The sequence below is a fragment of the Calidris pugnax genome, unplaced genomic scaffold, assembly GCF_001431845.1.
Source record: "Calidris pugnax isolate Ruff unplaced genomic scaffold, ASM143184v1 scaffold27, whole genome shotgun sequence".
Taxonomy (NCBI): Eukaryota; Metazoa; Chordata; class Aves; order Charadriiformes; family Scolopacidae; genus Calidris; species Calidris pugnax.
Window position 1 is genome coordinate 12904994 of NW_015090893.1, and position 23995 is coordinate 12928988.

The following is a 23995-nucleotide window of genomic DNA, read 5'->3' on the forward strand; positions in this document are numbered from 1 at the left end:
GTAGAGAACACTTTTCACTCATTGTATGTTTCAGCTTCTAAATTATTAGTGCTTATGTGAAGGGACAAAGAATTCTAGAAACTTTCTGCAGCAATAGCACCCACAATCCTGGACCCAGGAGTGCAGCCCCCAGGGAGGCTCCCCAGATACAGCGTGTTAAAGCTGCACAGCTTCTCCTCGATTAAAGACTCCCGCAGCCAACGCATGTGACAGCTCTGCGAGATTTCCAAGCAGGAGTCAGTGTCCTAAACTAATCTGTACAGAACGTTTTGGGGGAATCCTCTCAGCTGTCTGACTTTCCTGGTTGCTCCCACACCCCCTGCCCTGCCACCAATATGCACAAAGAAGTCAGCAAGCAAGATTCAGCATGAAAAATCCCGTGCACGGCACCGTGCGTGCTCCCTGCTACCAGGAACACCTCTCTCTTCTGCAGGGAGAGAAACTCTTCCCACTGCTGAACAGTGGGTCCGTCGCACACCTCGGGAGGCGGTCGCAGCCTTCAGCAAGGTGGGAGACAGACCCACGCTGGCAGCAGCTATTGTGACACTCTGGAAGCACACAGCTCTTTGGTCATTAACAGCAGTCAAAGCCACCAGCATCACACCTCCAACCTGCACAAATAAACTCTCAAGCCAGAGAGTTGCCCAAACCTTGCAGAAGCTGGCCCGGCCCACCCACCCCCACCACCAGAGAGAGAGAAACCAACACGCCCTTTCGTTACTCAGCAACCTCTGTCATCCTCCTGCTTCCCCTCTTCATCCTCTTCTGTTTCTGTTTTAATCTGGGCCACTCCCAGGCGGTAGAGAGCGTCGCGAATCACCACCTCCCCGGGCTGGCAGCTCTGTACGATCTCCTGGATCTGCCGATTCACGATTTCCCTGCTGGTGAGGAAGTCCACGAGGCGGTTGTAGAGGTAATAGTGGGTGGCGTTGTCGAAGGTGATGGGCCTTTGGCGGACGTTGCTGGTTTTGCTGTCGTTGATGGCGGCGATGATGGCGCCGTAGGGCTCCAGCTCGCGGCAGAGGGAGATGCAGTGGTGCCGAGCCGTCGGGTCTCGGGGGCTGTTCTGCTCCGAGCCCGTGTGAACGATTCGACGCGCCGAAGACTTGGTGATGGGGTGCTGGACAGAGTGCTCGGCCACAGTCACGTCCACGCTGTAGTGCTGGTCTAGCAGTTCAGGGCAGGACACGTACTGGGAGAGAAACATACACCAGGTAGAAACAAGAAGCAACTTCCCCATAGTTAAGGAGAACAAGACAAAACTACCGTTCTGCTGAACTCCAGCCAGTGCTCTGACCCAGGGAGGGGTAACTGATTCAGGCTTCCTCTGAACGCCACAAAGATGGTTCTGTACACTCCCTCCTCACTCGTGTGCCCTCAGAGATAATCCCATGGCACTGGCAACCCTCTTCCTCTCCCATTTCTCAAGTAACAGCAGTAGTGAGTCAAAATAAGCGACATGCTCCAAAGTTCATGATTTGAACCATTACAATGCCCTGCCAGCACAGCTCTCCCTGTTAAGGAGCACAAACCTCATACAATGCCCCAAGCAACAGGTAACACTTTCCGCTGTGCTCAGAAGCAAGAAGCCTTGTGGCCTTGAGCAACCTGCTCTAGTGGGAGGTGTCCCTGCCCATGGCAGGGGGGTTGGAACTAGATGATCTTTGAGGTCCCTTCCAACCCTAACCATTCTATGATTCTAAGCCATGAGTCAGGAGACACTTATCTGCCCAAATTAGCTCAAGGCACAATGCAGGTTACATATACTTTTTAATTTTTTTTTTAATTTATTTTAAATCTGACTTGAAACTGGCATAGGTGGACATAACTAACCGTAGGAGGATCCATGGGGTCAGAGAAGCAGCCCTGGTTTTTGCCCCACATCTGGGAAGTCAGGCCAGGACAGCAGACGTCTGCACACAGGGCCACTGAAGAGGCCGTATCAACAACATACACCGGAGGCCAGTGACGTGAGGAAACCAACAAATCCACATGATCCCGGGCATTTTCTCCTCTTACTATGTACTTTGAGCCACACACAACCTGGAAAGAAAAGGATTATCACCAAACAACATAATAAAACTGAAAACTTAAGGAAAAATATACAGTCTTGAAAAAATTAAGCTTCCTTTCAGGTAATTCAGAGAATACAGTAATCAGTTAGTTACTTTCTCTAAAGATATTCTGCTTCCTCCTCATAGACATTCACTTTCTCATGTTCAAGGAAGAGGTGATTTTCAGCTCCACCTCAGCAGCAACATCAAAACCAGGCTTTAGATCAGTAGTTGATCTTGAAATCTCCTGCAGGACTGCCCATACTCCAAGCCCTCGAGGCAGCGTGTTTAATTTCCAGGGCTCAGAGAGGCCCACTCCACTGCTTCTATTTAATGGGGGAATTCCACTCTGCTAAGTCAGATAACAGTGAAAAGCTAGGTAAGAAAAAACATGGCTTACTCCAGCCTTCCTTACCTGGTGTGGACACACTTTGTAGACTTTCCCTCCCGTGTGATCAGCAGAGGCTTGTGTGACACTTGTCCCATTCTGTACAAACTCATAGAGCGCCAGGAGGGAGTAGCAGAGCTGGTCCTGGAAAAGACAGGCCCCAGAGAAAGTCTGTATGAGGCTAAAATTAATGGACTCCTCCAGAGAGAGAGAAGGCTGCAGGCAAGGTCTCCCAAATCCTAATTTGCACTTCATCCAGTCACTTCCTAATCCCACACTCAGCGCCCTGAGGATGACAACAAATTACTCAATGCTGAGCCCGTGACAAGGTAATTACAGGCTTCCTCCCTTCTAGCCCACAAAGGTTCACTTTATTTCACCATGTGTAAATTACCCTACAATCTGCCTAGGCATCCGCTTCTAACCCACCCCTGCCCTGAGTGCAGTCAGAGGAGAAGTTAATTATCCAGGATGGCAAGTGTGAATGATGGAAAGACAATGAAGAACAGCTCCACTCCTGCAGGCTTGTAGGTGGGCAAACAAGCCATTACCTTTGTAGTTGAAGCGTCCCAGGGGATGCTGCACTGTGTCAGAAAGCTCTGCAGCTCTTCCTCGCTGTAAGAGCTTATCAGCTCAAGCCTGAAGTTCTCTTCCTGAAGGAGCCTCACCAAGGCACTCCCGTTACCTGCAAAGGCAAGAAACAGGTCTCAGCGCTCATTCTCAGGAAGGGAAGTCACCAAAATAATTTCTTCGTAAGACTGCAGAAGCAGAGATTGCACAACCAGCTGCAGCAAGAGAAAGCCGTGCGTAGCCCTATTTCCAAAGCACGTCACAGCCCACACTTCTTTCAGACCCTTGCTAGTGAAGTCACCAGACTGAGCCCAGCAGAGCTGCAGACTCCACAAGTCTATCTCAGTTTTTGTAACCTTTAAATGACTGGTTGGGCTGATGTGAGGAAAGACAAGTGTCAGAAGAGCACAAGGAAATGTGACTGCAGCCTTTGGACCAAGGAGCTCCAGGATCACCCTTCACACTTCCTCCCTGGCTCTTTCTCTGGAGCTCCACTTCCATGAAAGCCCATGTAGCCCTTCTGCAGCTCAGCTCTCCAAAACACCTGCAGCCCAGTCTGCAAAGCCAACTCGTTAAGCTTGCAAAGCCACTTTTCCTTCTTATACCTAATACCTAAATTCTTAAGGGAAATGGGCGCTAAATAAATTTAGCTCTCATACATCTGAGCTTATTCATCCCACAGTTTCTTGTTACATGCAGTCAATGCCCTGGATATACTGAAAGTTGATCGGGACTAACACATCCATCTCCAAGTCTTCTTTCAAATTCCATAAAAAATTTTTCACCCTTTACCGAGATCATGATATTGAGACACCAAGCACTGCTGCAGCTTTCACAGGCCAAGTATCAGTCTAACAGGAAACAAATACCAACTGGCATTCAAGTTGTGGATGCACCCCTCTGCAAACAGACCGTATCTCACTTGGGGTACCATGTTTTCACATCCTCCATGTCTCAAGTGCATCAGAGGACACCAGTGAATTCAAGCTTCACTGGGCAGGCCAAAGTTGAAGCTGCTAAGTATCCTGAGAATAGCTGAACTCACCCCAGCATTCGTGCCTTCTCTCAGCAAACATAACTTTCAAAGAGTCATGCAATCATCAATTCTCAACTCTAAACATCACCAAAAGACTGAAGTCACTGCCACGTAAAGCACTCCTTTAAAAAGCACAACAGCAGTTGTGCTGTTACCTGGCACTGCCTGTGCATCCAGGTTCTTGTCCTTCTCAGTGTTGATCACCATCGGTCCTCTCATCAGTGGAGGGAAGAAAGGAGCAACGATAGAGGCATCAAATTTTGTGATGGGGATGCTGGAAGGAAAAGCCATCTGTTCAATCACCTCTGTCTCCATCGTGGACCAAAAGTCTTCTACATTTACTTCACTTGATGGCAAGAATTCTGGCCAAGTAAACTAGAAAGATCAAGAAACACACTGGTCAAATATAAATAGTTCCTTTCACAATTTTGCATCAGCCTCACTCAAGGCATGAGGACTACCCAGGAGAGTGCTCAGCCCAAGTATAACAAGGTGACTTCAGGCTCCTAGAGTTCCCCACAATCACTTTTCATTAGGTGAGAGTCAAAACCATTTATTTGACATAAAACGCAGACAGGCTGCATACTAGTAGTAGGGCTTTTTTCCCCCTTAGAAAAGACAGCACCCAAGAAAACTACAGTTGGAGAAAAAAAAAAAAGGAATGTCTTTATGGTCAAAGGAAGAAGGCCAAGTTCAGCAACTTTCACCCAAGGTCCCTACTGTCAGAGGGTGCTGGACAAAAGCGGTGGTCTGGGGACAGAGGATCTTGTTTTCCCCAAACCATACACTAACACCTCTAAGAGGAAGCGCAGACATCACCACTCCAGCCACATCCTCTTGCCAGGCATCAGCAGAAAACTGCTCAGAAAGGTCTCGTGTAATTATCGTGCATTACAAGACCAGAGTCAGCAAAAGTCATTATGATCTGCTTTGAATACGAACAGGATGTGAAGTTTCTGAAAAGCCTACCTCTATATTTTTAAGTGCCAGGACGTTTTCCACATTCCTCTGTGCTATTTCCACCTTGGGGGTTATGCCACAGATTCCACAGATCATATCATTGTAATCCCGGACCGTTAGGCATTCAAAGGCCCAGTAGCCATTGCACAGCAGTTCCTGGAGCTGAACTTGCTCATCAGGGCTCAGGCTTTTTTCTGAAAAGAGAACATGCCACTGTTACAGCTTTCACTTCCTAAAGTCAGTGGAGAGATAGTAGAACTCTCCTAATGCAGAACACAAACTAACCTGTTCTCCAGAGAATTGTTACAAAGAACTGGTCAGAGAGGTACTGTTGGGTTTAAGAAGTACTTTAACAGAAACATGCCATACTAAAATAGGTGACTTTTGCCTTTTTATAACCTAACAGTTATCAGCAGATCACAGTTTGGTGTGTTATGGTAAAAAAAAACAAGAAAGAAAACCCACCAGTTTGCTCCTGAACAGAGTCGAGAATATTGCCAACAGCCACTCTGGGATCCTCTCCAAGTTTAATGTGGTTTCGGATTGCAAACAGAAGATCCAAGCTCACTAGCAGCTTGTTACCCACATTGAAAAGGCCTGCAGTTAAAACAAGACAGCCATTGTCTGTAGGGTTCCAGATCTTCCTCACAGAGGAATATATTCCTTACCAATACACAACATACAGGAGTACGGTTCAGAGGGTAACGGAACATGCAGATAGTGCTTCTGGGACTGTTCCCTCTGCACATCAGCGAGATTAGCTCCTTTCTGAGTTGCCTTTAAATTTAAAAAGCTGCAAGGAACAGCAGCCAATCCATCTCCTCAGCTCCATGCTGCCTTGCAGGAGGCTCACAGTGACTGCCACTGAAAAAGAGGACTCTGCAGAGATGTCTTTGACTACGATCTCAGGGGCCGCCTTGCAGAACTCAACATTTGTCACTTACACAGAGGAGACGTAAGGCACCAGCTTCCTTATCAAAGCACTCATACACTTTTTTCCTCACAAATATAGATTTACTTGCAGAAGCAGCAGAAGAATAGCACAAGTCAAAAATAATTCAAGTTTAATACACTGGGGCAGGGAATAAGCTTTTTTTCTGTGCAAAGACAATGCCCTGGTACAGTCGAAGGTTTCGGAAGGGTTCAGACTGCAGCCATGCTGTAAGTTGGAACACTTGCATTTTTCCTACCTGTGTAAATATCAGTGAAGCTGTGGAGGGCCAGACACTGTGGGTTCAAGCACACTTTGACCTGAGCTGTAACCACCTGTAACCTGTTAGCTGTCAGCAGCCAGCACTCCTGAGGACCAGCAAGGGAACTGTAACAGAGAACAAAAGACAACTCAGAGTCAGGCCAACAGGCTTTTCAGTCCAGTCCCAAAGTAACAACTTAAATGTTCTAGTTGAGATCAGTTCATCAGTATGTCAGTCTAAGCCAGTTCACATCACAGAACGCCAGAAAAAAAATGTTAGATTTTAAAATGGTTTCCCCTGGCAGAGTCAGGTCGCTGCCTTTTTTTTTTTTTTTTTTTAAACAGAACTACAGCATCTCTCCAGTTTCAAACGTTACACACAGTATTTGAGAGGTGGAGAAAACCCACGGCCCCAGCAGCCCTGGGAGAAGCACCAGCCCTGTTGCCATGGGACAACAAAAGGTGATGAGCAACACATTCTACCTGACAGCCTGCCAGTTGTGCCCTAGTGGCAGAAATACAGCTGTCCACCTGAGAAAACAGGAATCAAAGTCAAAACTACCTCCCTCCTACTGGCAGAGGTTTAATTAGAGCCTACACAGGCACATGTGAGAGTCCCACATGCAGAGTGTATCTACAAGGGATCAAAAAGCAGTGGATCAAAACAAGGATCTACAATGCACGGGTTGGTAAGTCACAGGGTGAGGGACCGGGTGCAAGATAGCTCTGTTCTGCAAGAATTACTAAGTATAAAAAGTATCTCTGCTGGAAAAATCTTAATTAGTGCTAGCCTGACCAAAGCAAGTATCCTTAATTGGTATCAAGAAAATCTTCTAGTTTGAAGAAAGAAACACAACAGTAAACGACCCGACAATTTGCTGCGGGAAACATTTCAGCTCAGGCTTTTGGTAACAGGAGGATGTTTGGCAGACTTAGTGAGGAGACATCCTATGGGCTTTTATACAAATCTGGTAAAGGTAATCTAGATACATGGTAATTTCTGGAAGTCCTTCAGGTTTCAATTTGGATATTTGTTCCAAAAAAGAACTTACTCAAGCCCACGCTCAGCCATGAAAAGAACGAAAACACCATAAGCAAAAAGATCCACACAGGAAATATTCGGATCAGGAAGAGAGAGAAGAGGGAAGTCACATAATGCACATCTATAATTCCACAACTTTGCTTCTGTCAGCCTCAAAACATCAGACTGGGAAATAAAGAAGGGATGACTAACGAGAAGATTCCGTTTCAAGAAGAAAAAATATTACATCTGAACTTAGCAGTCACTCTTTGATCAAGCTCTCCTGCTGTACAGAAACGATAACCATGACAAACTACGCTGCACAGGAGAAACAGAAACAGCTTATTGCTAACCAGCTAAACCCTTTCCCCACACACACACAGCTTATTCAGTGTCACTTACACCAGCATCACTACCAGGGGCTAAAGCAAATACTTATTTCAGGCAGGCCTGGGAGCATAGAACATCAGCACGAGGTTGAAAGAGTCACAAGTCCAAAACAGAATCTTACTTCTGTCCCCCTTTGAACAGTGGGCTGTTACAGAGGAGGCACTGCGCAGATGGAGACTCATAGTAGTTTGACCAGGAGGTCTGCTCTATGGTGACCGTCTCCTCACTCACGTTGGACAGGATGAGCCGCGAACTGTTGAGCTCATGGATGAGGGTGAAGACTTCGGCCAGTTCCGACTCATTCTCCGGGATCTGCATTACCTTGCGCAGCAGCTGCAGGGTGGATTGACGCTGGATCTCTTTTTGGGATGGGGTTAGGGGCTCGCTGGTGTTCAGCACATCAGACTGACCTGGACTGACCTCCTAGAAAGCAAGTCAAACACTCACATCTTCAACTACGCAAGTGTCTGTGGTTTGAAGCACAACAGCAAGCACAGTGATGAAATATTAAGAAGCCCAAAGAAATCATAAAAGGTAGCAGAAACACAGTAACCTTTGTACCCAGCTGACTTCTACTCCACTGCTCAATCATTGAACCCCAGACAGGGGCTTCAAGCCTAAGTAACTTCATGAAAAATACTTTATTACACCCTAGCCTTTCAGGAACTCCTATAATACTGCTAGACCATCACAGATTTGCCAGTAAACTGGAGTGTTAGTGGAGACATAGAGGATCAAGAGGATGAGGGCAACAATCAAGGGGCATATAAACACCTCAATGACCCTGGCAATCATCACAGCCTTTCTCCATGGGTTATCAAGCACATTCTCCTGCCTAACATGCTCAGACAGCCACAGCAGTCTGCACTGCTCTCCAGAAGTGAGGGGAGACAAGTGCTCAGTGAAAACTAGGGACTGCGATGTATGAAATACACCTATCAATTACAATTGATCAGCTATAGACCTTAGATACACACCTCCCAACACACATATGCCATCAAGACAAAATGCACACACAGGAGAATGAAACTCTGTGTGGCTCAGAAGAACAGCGAGAAGGCAATCAGGCCAATCTGTTTAATCACTTAAACTCTTCTGCCAACATTTCGCCCTGTTTTTCTGTCTAGTCTAGCCATGAGATAAATAACCAGTCCAAAAGCGCAGACAACAATGAACTGTGTGATGGGAATGTTAAATAGAGCTAGAACCAGCAAATAAGAAAAAAAAGTAAATGAGGAAGAGACAAGGCACATGCAAAAATGCAAGCTGAGCTAAGCGCACTGCTGTTCCTTATACAGCTGCTTATGCGTGAGTTTCACACAGGCAATTTCAGTTTGTTTGTTTTTTTTTAAAAAATGCTACACAAAGTTATGTTCTTCAAAATAAAAAAGGCAAGTGGAAGAATCATATTACCACATAGACTAAAATGTAGCCTGTCTATATGCTGAGTGGGCATTTCAGCTAAGAACAGGACAGCTCCTCTTTGTTTTTAAAAACAAACAAACAAAATTCTGTATGAGAAGAGCTAACCTTTGAAACTTAAATGCAGAAAAACCCCAAACAAACAAAAACCAGAATTCATTATTTACATCCACATAGAACAGCAGAAAATTGAAGAATATATTTTTACAACAGAAATAAAATACTACATCCAGAAATAAATTCAGGCTGGAAGTAAAGTTGCACTACAAACCCCTAAAAATAGGAAGCTCTAATACAAGATGTACTAATTCAATTGACATTAGCCACAAAGTGGTCACAAAGCAGAGCATACTCGGGAGTTTCTTGATGAAGTCTCAAGTTGAACAAAGCTGACACAACAAATGTGACTTTAGGGGTGATTTCCCCAGCATGTACCGACACATCCTAAGCATTTTTAAGCTACAGAGACATCCAGTGGTAGCACTGAGTTCACTCAGTCTCATTCTCAGCCTGAAGCACCATTAATGCAGGAGGCTGGACAATACAATCATCATAACAAGTATTTTCAACAGGACATTAATCTGTTAGAAAAGCTTAACATAATGAAAAGTAATTAACGTGTTCCCATGGGAACTCAAACTAAGGTACCTCCCCACCCACTCCACAATAGCCATTTGATAAAACAAACTATTCTGAGCCTTACCAGGGATTTTGCTGTTTTCTCAGCTCTGTCTTTGGCAAGGTTGTATCCACAGCTTGGACAGATCCGTGGCTTGTGCCTATTTGTATACACGTAACTACAAGAGGGGTTCTTGCATTTCCCTCTGCCACGTGATGTTGCCAGTCCCAAATCCTGAATGAGACAAAAAGGAAATGTTTGCTGACCTTGACTTTTAGACGCCAACAAGATTCTAGAAAAGTCTGCCTGAGTATCATGTGTTTTTTCACCACTTTATAACACCTCATTTAAAGGTCAAATAGCAGGCCCTGTCACTTTGCACAGAATATTTTAACTGGCACTCAAGCATTTTGGCATCAGTTCCAGAGACCGCAAACACTCACACATTAAACTCATTCAGAAACCACTGATCCTCCTGCTGAACTCAAGGAAAGGATGGGGATTATGCTGGGACATGAAGAAAAATCCAGCTCTCAACAAGGTGCCAAACATGACTGCAACAGGGTACAGTCACCCTGGACTAAGTCAGCATAAGACACACAAAGTACACATTGTTTCACGTCAACTATGAGATACATTTCTGCAAGTCAGTAAAACAAAAGTCACAGAACGGTCTCGTCCCAGAGATGACACTCCCCATGGCTTAAGTCAGACCATCTGAAAAAATCTCACCAAGGTTACGGTGCAGCTGTACTTGTAGGAAGGGAATATGTCTGGTTTGACCTCCACGACTTTAACCTGAGACGCCCTGCTGGTCAAAGCACTGTGGAGCTAAAGATTGAAAGCAATAAAAACAGCACCCATGAGACACATACTAATGAATACACACATCCTGTAAGCAATACCTATTAGCATTTTTTGCCCCAGAGAAATCAATTACTGTTAATTTAATATCAGAGGGCTACAACACACTGTTTTTCATACTAAGACATTACGATTCAAATAGAAGTATTCCAGCATCTTGGCATATCCAGTCATACTTCACAGGTGAAAGTCTCAGTATTGCATGTCAGGTTATCAAAGCACCAGCAGATCCTCAAAACATTTTCTGGAAGTAGCTGGGAGGTTCTCAAAGCAGCCAACAGCATCTCTCAGTTCAGTCCCTGCACTCAGCCATCTACCATTCGTGCTGCTTCCGAGCCACCCCATAAAAACTGTCAGTCACAGATTTCATCATCATAAGGCTGCTACGTTTTTACGTGCTATTTCTCACCACCCAGGTCATATCCCTCATCTGGGGAAAATGTCCCACAGGAAAATAGTATGGATTTGAAGAACAAACCAAAGGTACCTTTCGCTCCTCGGCACTTGGTGGCTGCAGAATCGATTGGCCTAATTGTTTCAGCGTACTGGGCTTCAAGCCTGATGTTCTCACAGGGGAATGCTTGTCTTGAAGGAAAAAAATGAAGCAGCAGGTTAGATATGAGAAAACAGGTCCTGTTTCATTCTGACATCTTTACTATTTGCCACCATAGTCATGTGAGATTTTGCCTCTGAACCTGAAACGACCCAAGCAGGTGTTTCACAGCCCATTTACCTGCATTCTCAGAGAGAAAGAGTGGGGTTTTTTTCTAGGGTAGGTCACTATCTCCCTTCAGACATATCTTGTTATTTGACAGAGACCATATCAATATGGTAAGGAAACATCCCCACTCCCAAAGCACACCAGAGAAGACTGCTTTTACCGGCATTTGCAAAAGCCTGTCTGTTGCTTGGCTGTTCTGTGCTAGTTTCTCTCCCCACACTGGCTGGTGCAGGCAGAATGGCTCGCATGGGTCTTGCTGCAGCCAGCAAGGAGGGCTTAGGTCTTGGTTTACTCTTTACTTCTTGTCCTTTGTGTGTAGCAGCTGGAGCATCCATTCTGAAAGACAAGAGCTGCGATCGGAAAAAAATTCCATGGTTCCCCCCACAGCCTCAATTTTTTTCTCTTCCCTGAACTGTGTTTTACTAGTACAATAATTACAGCTATTGCAGTAGAAAGGAGAAATAGTGCTAAGGATATACGTGCCCTGTGATTGCAGTTTGTCACTTTAAAAAAAATAAATTAGCTCTAATGGACAAAACAATCTCAAAGGAACAATTCTGAACTGGCAGAAAACAGACAGTGAACAGAACAGGTCTTACAGGAAGCACTGCCAACAGCCTTCAATTTCTTGGATTAGTCCCATCAGCACACAACAGACATCATACACTCCCATAACATATGGAAAACTGACTCACCCCACCGGCTTTTTTGCAGAGGCATTTGGACTTGGCACCTCGGAAGAGGGTGGCATCCCCAGCCCTAAGTTATCTTTTTCTGCCTGCTCCGAGGACGAGCCTCCTTGCCGTTGGCTCTCTTGACCCAGCATCGCTCCGACAGCACTCCCCCTGTCCTCAGCAAGCACGTTGTTGGCCAGAATGTGAGCCTCGGAGATGATCACTTCCTCCCACTCCTTCTCCTGCATTTGCCCTCCAACAGGCACGGCGTTCAGCAGCTGGCTGACAGCTTCAGAGCTTTCCAAGGCAGACTTGGAGGTGCTCTCGCTAACAGCTGCTGGTTCTGTGAACGCTGACTGCTGACCTCTTTTAGCTGCCGGGGTTTTAAGAGAGGTGCCTGAATTTGGCTCAGATTTGCTTTTTGGTTGCTTTTCCTGGAAACAAAGAGATAGACATATTTCAGAGCTTTACACTTTCCCAGATAAGTAAGTTCCCTTCACATATGCCAGGTTTGCCATGGCCTATTTAACACTGGATCAAAACAGCAAAATCTTAAGTGTTTAAGAAGTGAATTGTATGAGAGCAGAAAGACATCATCTCCTACGACAGCAAAGTCCCTGTTAACATTTCGTGTAGCCTCCTGGCCCTTCACGTATTATTTTTAGACACTGTTTACTTTGAAGAATCAGTCTTTCTTAAACTCCCTCAAGTGACACCATTAGCATCAACATCACAAACTCACCCACCACTCTCTGTAAGAAGGACCCACCTCCTACGCTCCCCTTTCAGAGCTTCAGCTCTGACACTGTCTGTTCTGCCACACTACTGAGGAACCAAAGGGATAGAGAACTTGTATCTTATGGATATGTGCATTCAGAAAAGCATGCACTTGGGCAAGTCAGGAAACAGAATCACTCGGGAAGGTTTTCTGACTTTAAGAAAAATGTTACTTTCAAGACTAAGGCCGTGTATTTGGGCCAATGAAGATACGACGAACACTGAATAAGTAATATGCAAAGACATATCAGAAATGGAATCAAGAGTTTCTGGCATGATAAACACAATTCTAAGCTCTCTACAGAGTTCATACTTTGAAGGATAACCTAGGTTTTTAAAAACAGACAATTTCTAACCTAGTCCCTTTTCTTTTTAAGGAACAGGAAGGTACGCATACATTTACTTCCAGTTTTACTAATGTTATTACCGGTTAAAAAAAACTGCTGCTGCATGTTTTTCCCAAGGCATGACACCATAAAAACAAGTAGAACTGTTTATGCAAATGTGTTCTGAAAGCCAGAAAGAAAACTTCCTCTAAAACCTTTCAGCTCTAATCAATAAAGGATTTAACAGGAGCAGGCATGCCATAGTCAGACAGAAACATGTTTTTGCAGTTAGCTGTCTATCCACTTCAGCAGGTTTAGAGAACAAAAGCTAAGAAGCCATCATCACTATTTGTAGCCTATCACGTAGGAAGCCCAGCCATCAGCTCAGACACTACCACTACAGAGTTTGTATGCTGCCTAAAAAAGTTCTTCCCCCTAAATGCTTAATGGATCTAGACACAAAACAAAGGAGGTTCAGAAAAAATCCACATAAAGCCACTCAATGTCAATGCAAATTTTCACAGAGAATATCCTTTAACTTGTGCCTGAGGAGCCTTGTTTCAGACAGAAATTTAACGAACACACATCTGTTCAGAGCTGACTAATTACCATTGCCAAGGTTTAAGGAGCAAGTGGAGTTTTTGCTGTATACAGTTAGTAGAGATACCAGTAACTAAGCAGAGTAGGTATCGTGTGGAGAAAGACTTTTCCGCTCGAACAAACTTCCTAACTCCACCAACACCTGAGAATTTCCTTCCAGCCAAAGGTCAGAACATCAATAATAACCAGACACATGGCCACAAGTCAACAATACCCTACAGAACTTCAGCTTCCACAAGATCAACTTTATTAGCAAGCTCCCAAAGGATCATATACCTACTATAGTATTGTTCCTCCTTTCTGTTGAAAAAAAGATGATGAAAGACCACAGAAAGCATCAATTTTTAGAAAAACTTCAAAAGCAGATAAATTACTGCAAAACAAATGGTTTGATCAAATCCTTGCACTCAGCTAGGGCTGTAGAAAGAAGATCAAGCAATGCCTTGCAGTGACAGGAACTATAACGCAAGCAGAGGGCCAGAAAAATGCCTGTCCTCTCAATAAGAGATACCAAATGCAGCCCCACCTATTCTGATATTGGCATCACAAGTGGCATCTTTACCCAAGGTGTGGTGATTTTGCGTCTGTGTCACCTCAGCCAAGTATCTTCTGCAATGGTGACTTGCTCCAGCACAAGCACAGGGATCATTTCTGGCATATTTGACCTCCTATGCTAGATCAACAGGCCTAGAAATATCAGGCATTCACAAAACCAGCACTTGTTGTCCAAAAATCAGGGAACAACAGGCATATTTACCTTTGGGATCCACTTCCCTCCCAGGAAGTTCCCACACGTCGGGCATTTTGGTGGCTTGTGCCTGGTGACGTAGGTGAAGGAACAGCCAGGATTGGTGCAATTTCCATGTCCCCTGCGAGTATAGGTGGTTGTCTGAAACGAGAGTTGTCAAGAATTTCTCTAGAGAGCTGAAAAAAACAAAGCTGTTCTCATTACTCCCTTTTTCCTCGCAAGCCCTTCACAAACGTTATTCAGCAAACCACCAGCCCTCCACTATTATTCCTTTCACTGATCAGCCACCACAGAGTTGGATCAGCGTGAGTCAGCACCGTAACTACTCTGAGTCTAAACATTCAGTCTACACAAGAGCCTTTAGTATTACTAGAATTTAGCTCAAATTGCAAAGCAGAGATGAACGATGCATATAACCTACTGGAGAAGCTAACTGTGCATTTACAGTAATGTAACAGTTCGATTATGAACATGAATGTGATTATAAATATGAATATGGCTATGAATACGATAAGATAGTATAAAAATGATTCAAACAACAGTCCACAGTGAGGTGAGATGCGATGAACATTCACGTCAACGGGGCGACAAGACTTGAAGACAAGCTCTCATGACACAGAGGCAGTTTTCATCAGTAATTTGTTGTTGTGTGCAATGGTCAAATACCCCCTGGTGCTTTAGTGTAACTTGCTATAAACTGCTGCAGCCAACACCACCAGGTGCTATTTATAAAGACAACTAAAGCAGAACCCATCATCTCTGCCAGGGCAACTGCATCAACACGTTGAGTATTTGTCAGCATAGCACTTCTCGATATTCTGTACTCGACACTCCTGAGGGAGCTGTTGTGCCGCAAGTCTCTAACTAGATATGTTTTTTTCTAGAAATGCAAGTGCTGCTGTCACAGAAATGGGACAATTTAAGCGAGGTATTTCTCCTCAGGAACACAAACCTGAGGTAATTCCATTCTCCCTAAGACACCTAGAAGAATATCACGCTATGCGCCACTATAAATATCTGCAGTGTCCCACCAGCTGGAAGCACAGAGGACATGGAAAACAGGATTTGATGCCAGCTTATACAACACTGGGAGTTGCAGGGCTGACTGCACAGTGAAGTCCTACAAGGGCTGCAGAAATACAGGTGGCTGGAGTGGTTAGAGAAACAATACTATTGTTCCTCATGCAACAAGCCACACAACCCTTTTGTGGGTTCACAAAACATTAGGTCCCTGCTCCTCTCCTGCCACGCGGCCAAAGCGACAGCCACCCACGAGGCTGGGGAGCTCACACGTTCCTCTCACAAGAGCAGATTCTTGTCTTTAAAGGAATGGACACTGGCATTTTATGAAAACAAATATGCATCCAAGCAGAGAACGTAGATGGCTACACAGATCCTGAAAAGGGCAACACAGGAACTGCTGTTGGCCAGATGTGTTGTGATGGCACTATCTACTTCATCAGTTTCCAAGAACTCCTTGAGGATGAAGGCAGCAGGAACAGGCGCATTTAAGACACTCTAGAAAAAGTCACAGACCCCCATCAGCACACACAAGGCATAAAATCAGGGACAAGAAATATATCAACTGACATGATGATTCCAAACTGGATTAAGAACCAGACCATGACCAAACCCTTCCTATGCTAACATCTTTAAGACAAGCCTATGGTAATACATCCAATACCTTAACCGATCACACAAGACTCTAAATTTCTTACCAATTTGATTGATGCTGGGTTCTCCACAACAGAATGAGCTGGCAAAGGTAACATAATAAACTGTGTAGCCGGTGTGGAGGAGCTACTCTCTTCAGTATCCTAAAATGAAGCCAAAGGGAAAATACATGCAGGAAGTAAGAGACCTGGTGACCCGTGTCCCACCTTTTCATGAACGTTACCATTGAACATATGTCTTAAAGATTAATGAGATCAGAAAACAGGAAAGAAGAGTGATCATTTCAAAAGCAACAGCCTTACCAGGTCTACTCTAGAAATTACCAAACTCTCTACAACTTGAAATTGAAAATAGCAGATAAAATTCTTCACAGAATAAGGTTTTCTATAACCTTTCCCTAACACCTCAACTTAAAAGGACTCCCTTCTACCTCTCTGCAACCAAGAAAACAACTATCAGGGGCACAGAGATAACATTTTTTCTCCCCAAAATCTTGTAGTCCAACTGTGGAACCCACCCCAATACTGTTATAAGAAATAATTTTTAAAAACTCCTTAAGACACTTAAAACACAAGTGATATCAGCATTTGACGAGCCAATCTGCAGCAGGGACGCTGCAATCACTGAGTTACAGAAGTCACCTTTTCCCTCACCCCTGAGCGTGAGCACGCTGGGAAACACCCATCTCCTGCAGCCACCAAAGATCTCATGCAAAATGTGTTAAACAGCACTGGGACACTTCAGGTGAGACACTGACGGGAGCCTGAGTGTCACAAGAATAACTTACCCTCCCCGTGACCACGGTCACCACAGACACACCATCTGAAACCTGAGGACGGCCCACGGCGATGCTCCCATTGGAGATGTCCGTGGAGCTGCTGACCAGAGTCTCTTCAATAACTACCCGGGCTGTCTGATATGGTTGCCCTTCTATTTCCAAGGAAGCTTCATCCAAGAGGATATCTCCAGCCACTTTCTCTGTCACGGGCCCAACATAGTGAGAGAGAACCTCTGACGCAACCACTTCTTCCACGGCATCTGGCTGACCAAAGGAGGCAGCTTCTTCTGCGAGTCCTTCGATGGCAATGCACTGCTCAGAAATGCCAACGTGGCTCGAGTCCACGGAAAGGATGTTTTGCACAGCATCACGGGAGACATTTGTGACATTGGTGGGAGCTGCTAACCCTTCCGACCCCGCCTGACCTTGTGTCACACACAGTTCCAGCGACTGCCTGCTCCTGTCCTCCTGAAGAGTGGTTTTGGGGATAATTATATAATCTGAGCGAGGAAGAATCTTACGGAATCCTGGAATGTCTGGAACTACTGCAGTTCGAGTGGACACCTTGGAGTTCTGTTGGCAAAAACAGAGTAAGGAATAAATGAATATGAGAAAAGGAAGGAATTCAGTTCTCAATCCTGCTATTTTAGTACCCAAAGGTCAACTGGTTTTCTGAAGTAGTCTGCTGGGAATTTCTCCCTGTGACAGAGCCTGCAGAATCCCTCTCAGCCCTGGCTTTATCATCCACTTTACCATCAATCACCCTGATGACATGACACAAAAATAACTACCATCCCCATCAGCGGGTACTAGACATATCCTTCTTGAATTTCTAAACATCATCTCTTGAGCGAACAGAAGGCAGAAGGAAGAGGCAGTGGCCTCATGCATTGCTTCTTCTGTCCTAAGCAGAAATACAACTGGAATCTATGGTTAAATCCCCCCACAAAGTGCTGCATAAGCAGCCAAGTGCCTCTCTCTTCACATGGCAAAGAACTGCCACAAAGGTGACTTACCGGGTCCAATCCCTCTTTCTCTAGCTTGGCTTTCTCCAAATAATAGCTTTTTTCAGCCACACTGAGCAACCTCCAGCTCTCACTGATCTTTTTGTTGATTTCAGATTGAGGGAGGTGGGGGAGCTCTTGCTGTACTTTCAAGTAAATGTCATAATAGTAGAGGAGGTAAGCAGATCTGAAACGAGACCAGAGACTGAAACATTAACATCATTCCACATAAATTCCTTTGCAAAAAGAAATGCACAAGGTTTATGATTGTCCCAAGGTCAAGTGACAAGCACATTACATTCAATTCTTCTTCTAAATGTATTTGTTAATCAAATGAAAATTACGATTCTGAGAGAAGGTCTGAAGTAAGGAGAAAGAGCCTAAGGCAAATTATTCTGGGGTAAACAAACTTTAGATTGAGCAATGATAGCACATATAAAGACAAGGATGTCAGGGCAGGCCCAAAGGTCAAGCTAATTTTTTTATACATGAAGTTTTACACTATGAAGTGTTCCAAGCAAACTGTAAAGTTCACTCTATCAGAAACAAGGGAAACTCCTGCCATATCCTACCCAAGCGCTAAATGAAAACAGAAAGAACTTACCTAGGTTTTTTGGCTTTTTCTCCATGATCACCAGTACTTTTATATTTCTTTTTCTTCTTAGAGGGCACCGGTGATGCGTAAGCGTAAGTGCCCTCTATTTCCTCCATTACCACAGTTACTTCAGTGCCGTCATACGGAGCCTCCATTGCTATAAAAACACGTTTCGTGTTACGCACCCGCCAAGTTATGCAACATTTCTCCCAACAAAGGCTGCTCTTAATCACCTTTGTAAACTGACAGCATCACTGGCCCGTAAGATTGACTTTAATTAACCAAGATAACTAGGTGTTAGCTAGTTATCTATTTTTAGAAGAAAACACCCTTTATTACTCTGACCTCAATACCATCCGTTCAGGGCAGACACACTGCATCTGCACTTAAAAGCTGCATTTCCCCCAGAAACTCTTGGGTAAATTTGGTAGTCTGGAATGAGCCTCACGCCCGGCAAGCGGGTGTCCAGCCACAAGACATCACAGCCAGAAAAGCAAGGGCAGAGGCTGAATAAGCAGGGAAGCCTCATAATCCTCTTACCCACCAGAAGATCTCTGGGGCTCCTCGCTTAACACCAATGACAGCTCCAGCCTCCTCGGTGCTGGGAAGCAGAGAGGGCTGGAGAAGCCTCAGGAGATAAGGCCTGGTGAACCTCATGAGGTTCAACAAGAGCAAGCGCAGGGTTCTGCACCTGGGCTGGAACAATCCTCAATATCAATACAGGCCAGGGGATGAGGTATTAGAAAGCAGCCCTGAGGAAAGAGGCTTGGGGGTGCTGATGGACAACAAGCTGGACCTGAGCAGGCAGAGGGCACTTGCAGCCCAGAAGGCAAATCACATCCTGGCTGCATCAAAACAAGTGTTGCTATCAGATCCAGAGAGGTGATTTCTGCCATTCTACTCTAGTGAGACCTCACCTGGAGCACTGTGTGCAGGTCTGGAGCCCTCAATATAGGAAGGACATGAACCTGATGGAGCGGGTCCAGAGGAGGGCCATGAAAATGACCAGGGGTTGGGAGCACCTCTGCTATGAAGACAGGCTGAGGGAGCTGGGGTTGTTCAGCCTGGAGGAGGCTCTGGGGAGACCCCATAGCAGCCTCCCAGTCCCTGAGGGGGGCTACAGGAAGGCTGGGGAGAGTCTGTTTACAAAGGCCTGCAGTGACAGGACGAGGGGCAATGGCTTTAAGCTGAAGAACATCAGGTTTAGATTGGAGATGAGGAACAAGTTCTTTACTATGAGGGTGGTGGAACAGGTACGGGTTGCCCAGGGAGGTGATCGAGGCCCCATCCCTGGAGATATTCAAGGTGAGGCTCCACATGACCCTGGGCCACCTGGTCTAGTCGGGGGTGTCCCTGCTGGCTGCGGGAGGTGGGACTACATGACCTTTGGAGGTCCCTTCCGGCCCGGCCCAATCTAGGATTATACGATAAGGGGCAACTCCCACCGGGGCTCAGGTGCAAGAAAACCGGGACAAGCCAAAGCCCGTTAAAGGGCGGCCCCGTCTCCTCCGCAGCGCCCGAGGCCAAGCGGAGCGGCGGGGTCCCCTTCGGCCCCGCTGAACCCTCCCAGGTGTCCCCCCTTCCCTCCCCGAGGAAAGGCCCCGGTGCCTCGGCCACTCACCGGGCGGCGGCGGGGAGGAGAGCGCTCGGAGAAGGCGAAGCGAGCTGCGGTCACGTCCCAGCCGGGGCGCAGCGACGGGGAGGAGGCAGCGGGGGAGCGACGGGCCAGCCGCATAGAGCGGAGCGGACGGAAGGGCTAGGCGGGGCGGGCCGCCCCGGCATGCTGGGCCGGCTGTGCAGCGGGTGGAGGCAAGGCGGAGAGAGGGCCAGACCCCGCGCCTCGCCGGCCGCCCGCCGCCACCGGAAGCACCGGCGGCAACACCATCCGGGTCGCGGCGTGAGGGCGGGAAGGGGGCGGGGCCACACCGGGAGGAGGGACGGTGGCCGGGAGGGGTCATTTTTCCTGCCTGCGCGCGGCGGCCCCTCGCGGTGGAGAGGGGAGGGGAGAGGCGGCACGCGCAAAACCCCCTTCCCGCCCATTTACCTCAGGGAGCGGGGCGGGCGGGAGCGCAATTAGAGCGCAGTTAGAACGCAATTAGCAGGAGGATGTAGGCCGCTGAAAGCGGGGAGTGCGCCCTGCTGGAGCGGCACCGCCGTCTTCGCCTCCTTCAGTGGCGCTGGGCAGGCTTTTGGCCCGATTTCCCACTGTTTTCCCAGGTTTTTTCCACTTTTCCTCCTTCCTGGGAGTAGCAGGTACAGGCCTGGTACTTCTCTTCTCCTCTGCATCAAGAGAAGTGTGGCCAGATGGCCGCGGGAGGTGATTCTACCTCTCTACTCTGTGCGCATGAGACCCCACCAGGAGCACTGTGTCCAGCTCTGGAGTCCTCAACACAGGAAGGACATGGACCTGTTGGAACGGGTCCAGCAGAGGGTCACGAAAATGATCAGAGGGATGGAGCACCTCTCCTGAGAGAGCTGGGGTTGTTCAGCCTGGAGAAGGGAAGGCTCCAGGGAGACCTCATAGCAGCCTTCCAGTATCTGAAGGGAGCTACAGGAGAGCTGAGGAGGGACTCTTTGTCAGGAAGTGTAGTGACAGGACAAGGGGTAATGGTTTTAAATCGGAAGAGGGGAGATTTAGATTAGATATTAGGAAGAAATTCTTTCCTGTGAGGGTGGTGAAGCACTGGAACAGGTTGCCCAGGGAAGCTGTGGATGCCCCATCCCTGGAAGTGTTCAAGGCCAGGCTGGATGGGGCTTTGAGCAACCTGCTCTAGTGGAGGTGTCCCTGCCCATGGCAGGGGGGTTGGAACTAGATGGACCTTTAAGGTCCCTTCCAACCCAAACCATTCTATGATTCTCTTCATGAGGCGGGCAAAGCTCTGCTCCTTGGCTCCAGTAACGCCAGCCCACTGATACTGCCAGTCCCAGTGATGAGGCAGATGAAGTGGCAATCTGAAGTTCAGAGGCAGCTGAAAATCCAAGAAATCAGGGTGCTGCTGGACTAAGGTGGTGGTTGTTCGAGCTGATTGAAGGCCAGCACCATGACACAGCCTCAGCATGAGAGCCACTAGAGATCCTCCTGTCAGGCAACAGGGTATTGACCCGGCTGCCATAGCCACTACAAATCATGGGATCTTTGCGTCCTGGAGTTTGTTTACTGACATATCTCACTCAGCTTTGAAGGAGGAAAGTTTCCATACATGACAAAGTAATCATTTTCTTGCCTTATAGGGCTCTACCCGTAACCCTCTTCCTTTGAACCTTTTGGAAAGTGGGATATTGTGCAGCTATCGCTAACACGTTTTTCAAATTACACATTTTGGCTTTTTTTTTTTTTTCTATCCATGTCTATTTCTGTGTTTGACATCATGACTTCTAACTTTAGAGAAATGTAAACCACATCTATCTCATGTCTTCTCAGATCTCGGAGGAGCAGAATAAGGGCTCCTTTTCCCTCGTAAGTCATTAATAAAAACCATAAAACAGCGATATGGCAGCCAGTATTAAATCTGCAACCAGTTATTTATTCTTCTGAAGCCGTTTATGTGCTCAGCTAGAGTTTATGTGCAATAATCGGTGGCAAAGTGTCTGTTCTGTGTCAAGCGCTGCACAGCTTCATCCAACCCGTGTACTTTTCCGAAGCTCCTCACTTTTATCCAGGTTAATATACAACTGCTAGAATTTTGTTGGGATTATTACCTAGCCAAAAAAAAAGACTGATTTGCTTTAGAGGACTAATGAACAATTGAAAAAAAAATTAATTTTAGAGAAAAAAACCTGGAAGAAAAGCAGCTGTTTCCCTTGTCGTTCATGGAGGAGTTTCTCCCGGTGTTCATGCTGTCAATGGTGTTAGAAACTCACACCCAATCCTCCATTGGGCATTTTGACTCTTTCATGGACATAAGGCTTTATCTCTGAAAAATGATTATTCACAGCATGTAGATTATTTTAACTATGCTGTAACAGTAATCTGGGAAAGAGGGGAAGCTGCTCTGTAGCGGTATCTGTCCTCACAAAGGAGTACCTGCTGTGTCAGGAGGGGAAAGGCACTCTTCCCCAGGACACTTTATGCATCATTACCTCAAGAAATGAAAGGAAAAAATGGAGATGACACAGGGATCTCCCTCTTCGTTTCCCAATAAGGTGCAGGGGCCCCTTTGAAGGAGTTCAAAAGGCAGCCAGGCGCACTTGAACTACCGCAGGTACCAGCGTTTGGTTTTGTAGAGCTGACTTCAAAGTCTGCTTAAATAAATGAGAAATCATAGCAGATTGTTATTGGTTTCATCCATCTCCAGCTCCCTCATCTGCAAAGCCTTCCAGGGCTCAACATAACCTTGTCACGCGAGTGATGTGGGGCTGCGGCGTCTTTTCCCAGTGTGATCTGACATCATCCCTGTGTCAGCCTTCCAACAGCACCAGCTTCCAAGAGCCTTTGATGGCACCAGCCCCTGAAACAAAAGCTGCGTGAGACTGAGACAGCGAGGCAGCGAGGAGGAGGACACTGCCAAGAACTTGGGAGGGTCGTCTCCACGGTGGAGGTGGAGAACTTAAAACCTCAATGGGACCTACTTCGAGCCTCGTCGATGGTGAGGGAAGTGTGCAGGGGATTTAGGAGCGGTCAGGTGGACCTGTTGTCACCTCTAGTCACCAGGAATAGTTTTCATTAGACCTAAATCATTTTAAACCTCCCTGAGATTCATTAGGACACTACGCTGGTCACTGTGGGGTCATGCCTTCCTTTGAGAGTAAAAAGCAGACTGAAGTCATGGCTCTGCAGGCATCTGCTACAGCTCCCATTTCACCCCCAACACCCGTGGTCTTTCTGCTGCTAATAACCGCAGCAGCATGATAGAGCAGCCATCGGAGGACTGGAGACAAAGAAGCAGCATCTGTCTGTCTGTAGAAGGGTAAAGGAGCCCCTTTTCCCTCAGAAATGTTGCAATAAAGATGTTACTATTTTTACAATGGCACCAGCGGTAAAAAAAAAATAATGGGATTTGTTATATTTCTGTTGAATTCTGGTATGTTTGGGAGCTGTTTGCAAGAACAAACATCAGGGATCTCAGAAATGTTAACATTTTCGATGTTTCTAATTATATGCACAGGTTTGGAAGGGGTGGGGGTTACAAAACAACACCACTTTGGCTCCTAAGTGTGACTGTATTTATTGCCCAGGTAACTCGCAGCACACGATTACTGAACAAAGAAACGGGACCAAAAGTGATATATTTCACTTAGGTACCAAAAGGCATCTTGTTGTTTTATCCAAACCAAAGCAGCTGTTAATCTGAGAGAGTTATTGTACCAACCTCTCATTTAATCTTCCAGGATCATAAAAATTTCAGTTTCTACGTGAGTCTGCTCTACCCACACATAGTGCTTGGGGTTTCTGTGTTTATAAAACAGAACCCGCCTCTCTTCTTTGAAATCGCTTTGGTTTCTGACTCGCCATCTAACCAAATCTATTCCACAGCAGTCAAACTAGCATGTATTTTACAGTATGTGAAATAAGTTCCTTTCAAAAAGGCCACATAAAACATTTTCAAGATATGTTTTCAATTTTCCCTAAACAATAAAATAGG

The 23995-nt window shown here is 46.2% G+C and overlaps 1 protein-coding gene across 1 annotated transcript; it reads right to left on the minus strand.

Annotated features, from left to right (window-relative positions):
• Positions 1-675: 675 nt before the first annotated feature.
• HMGXB3 (HMG box domain containing 3) lies at positions 676-20207 on the minus strand. Its single transcript, XM_014948277.1, has 20 exons — positions 20035-20207; positions 18423-18570; positions 17831-18005; positions 16824-17387; positions 16081-16179; positions 14372-14503; positions 11933-12345; positions 11398-11573; positions 11004-11101; positions 10385-10483; positions 9737-9886; positions 7733-8034; positions 6199-6326; positions 5474-5605; positions 5018-5202; positions 4204-4423; positions 2994-3127; positions 2470-2586; positions 1834-2043; positions 676-1192 (listed from the first exon to the last, which is right to left on the minus strand). The coding sequence occupies exons 2-20, from the start codon at positions 18566-18568 to the stop codon at positions 722-724; spliced, it is 3951 nt and encodes a 1316-aa protein (XP_014803763.1). The 5' UTR covers positions 18569-18570; positions 20035-20207; the 3' UTR covers positions 676-721.
• Positions 20208-23995: the final 3788 nt, after the last annotated feature.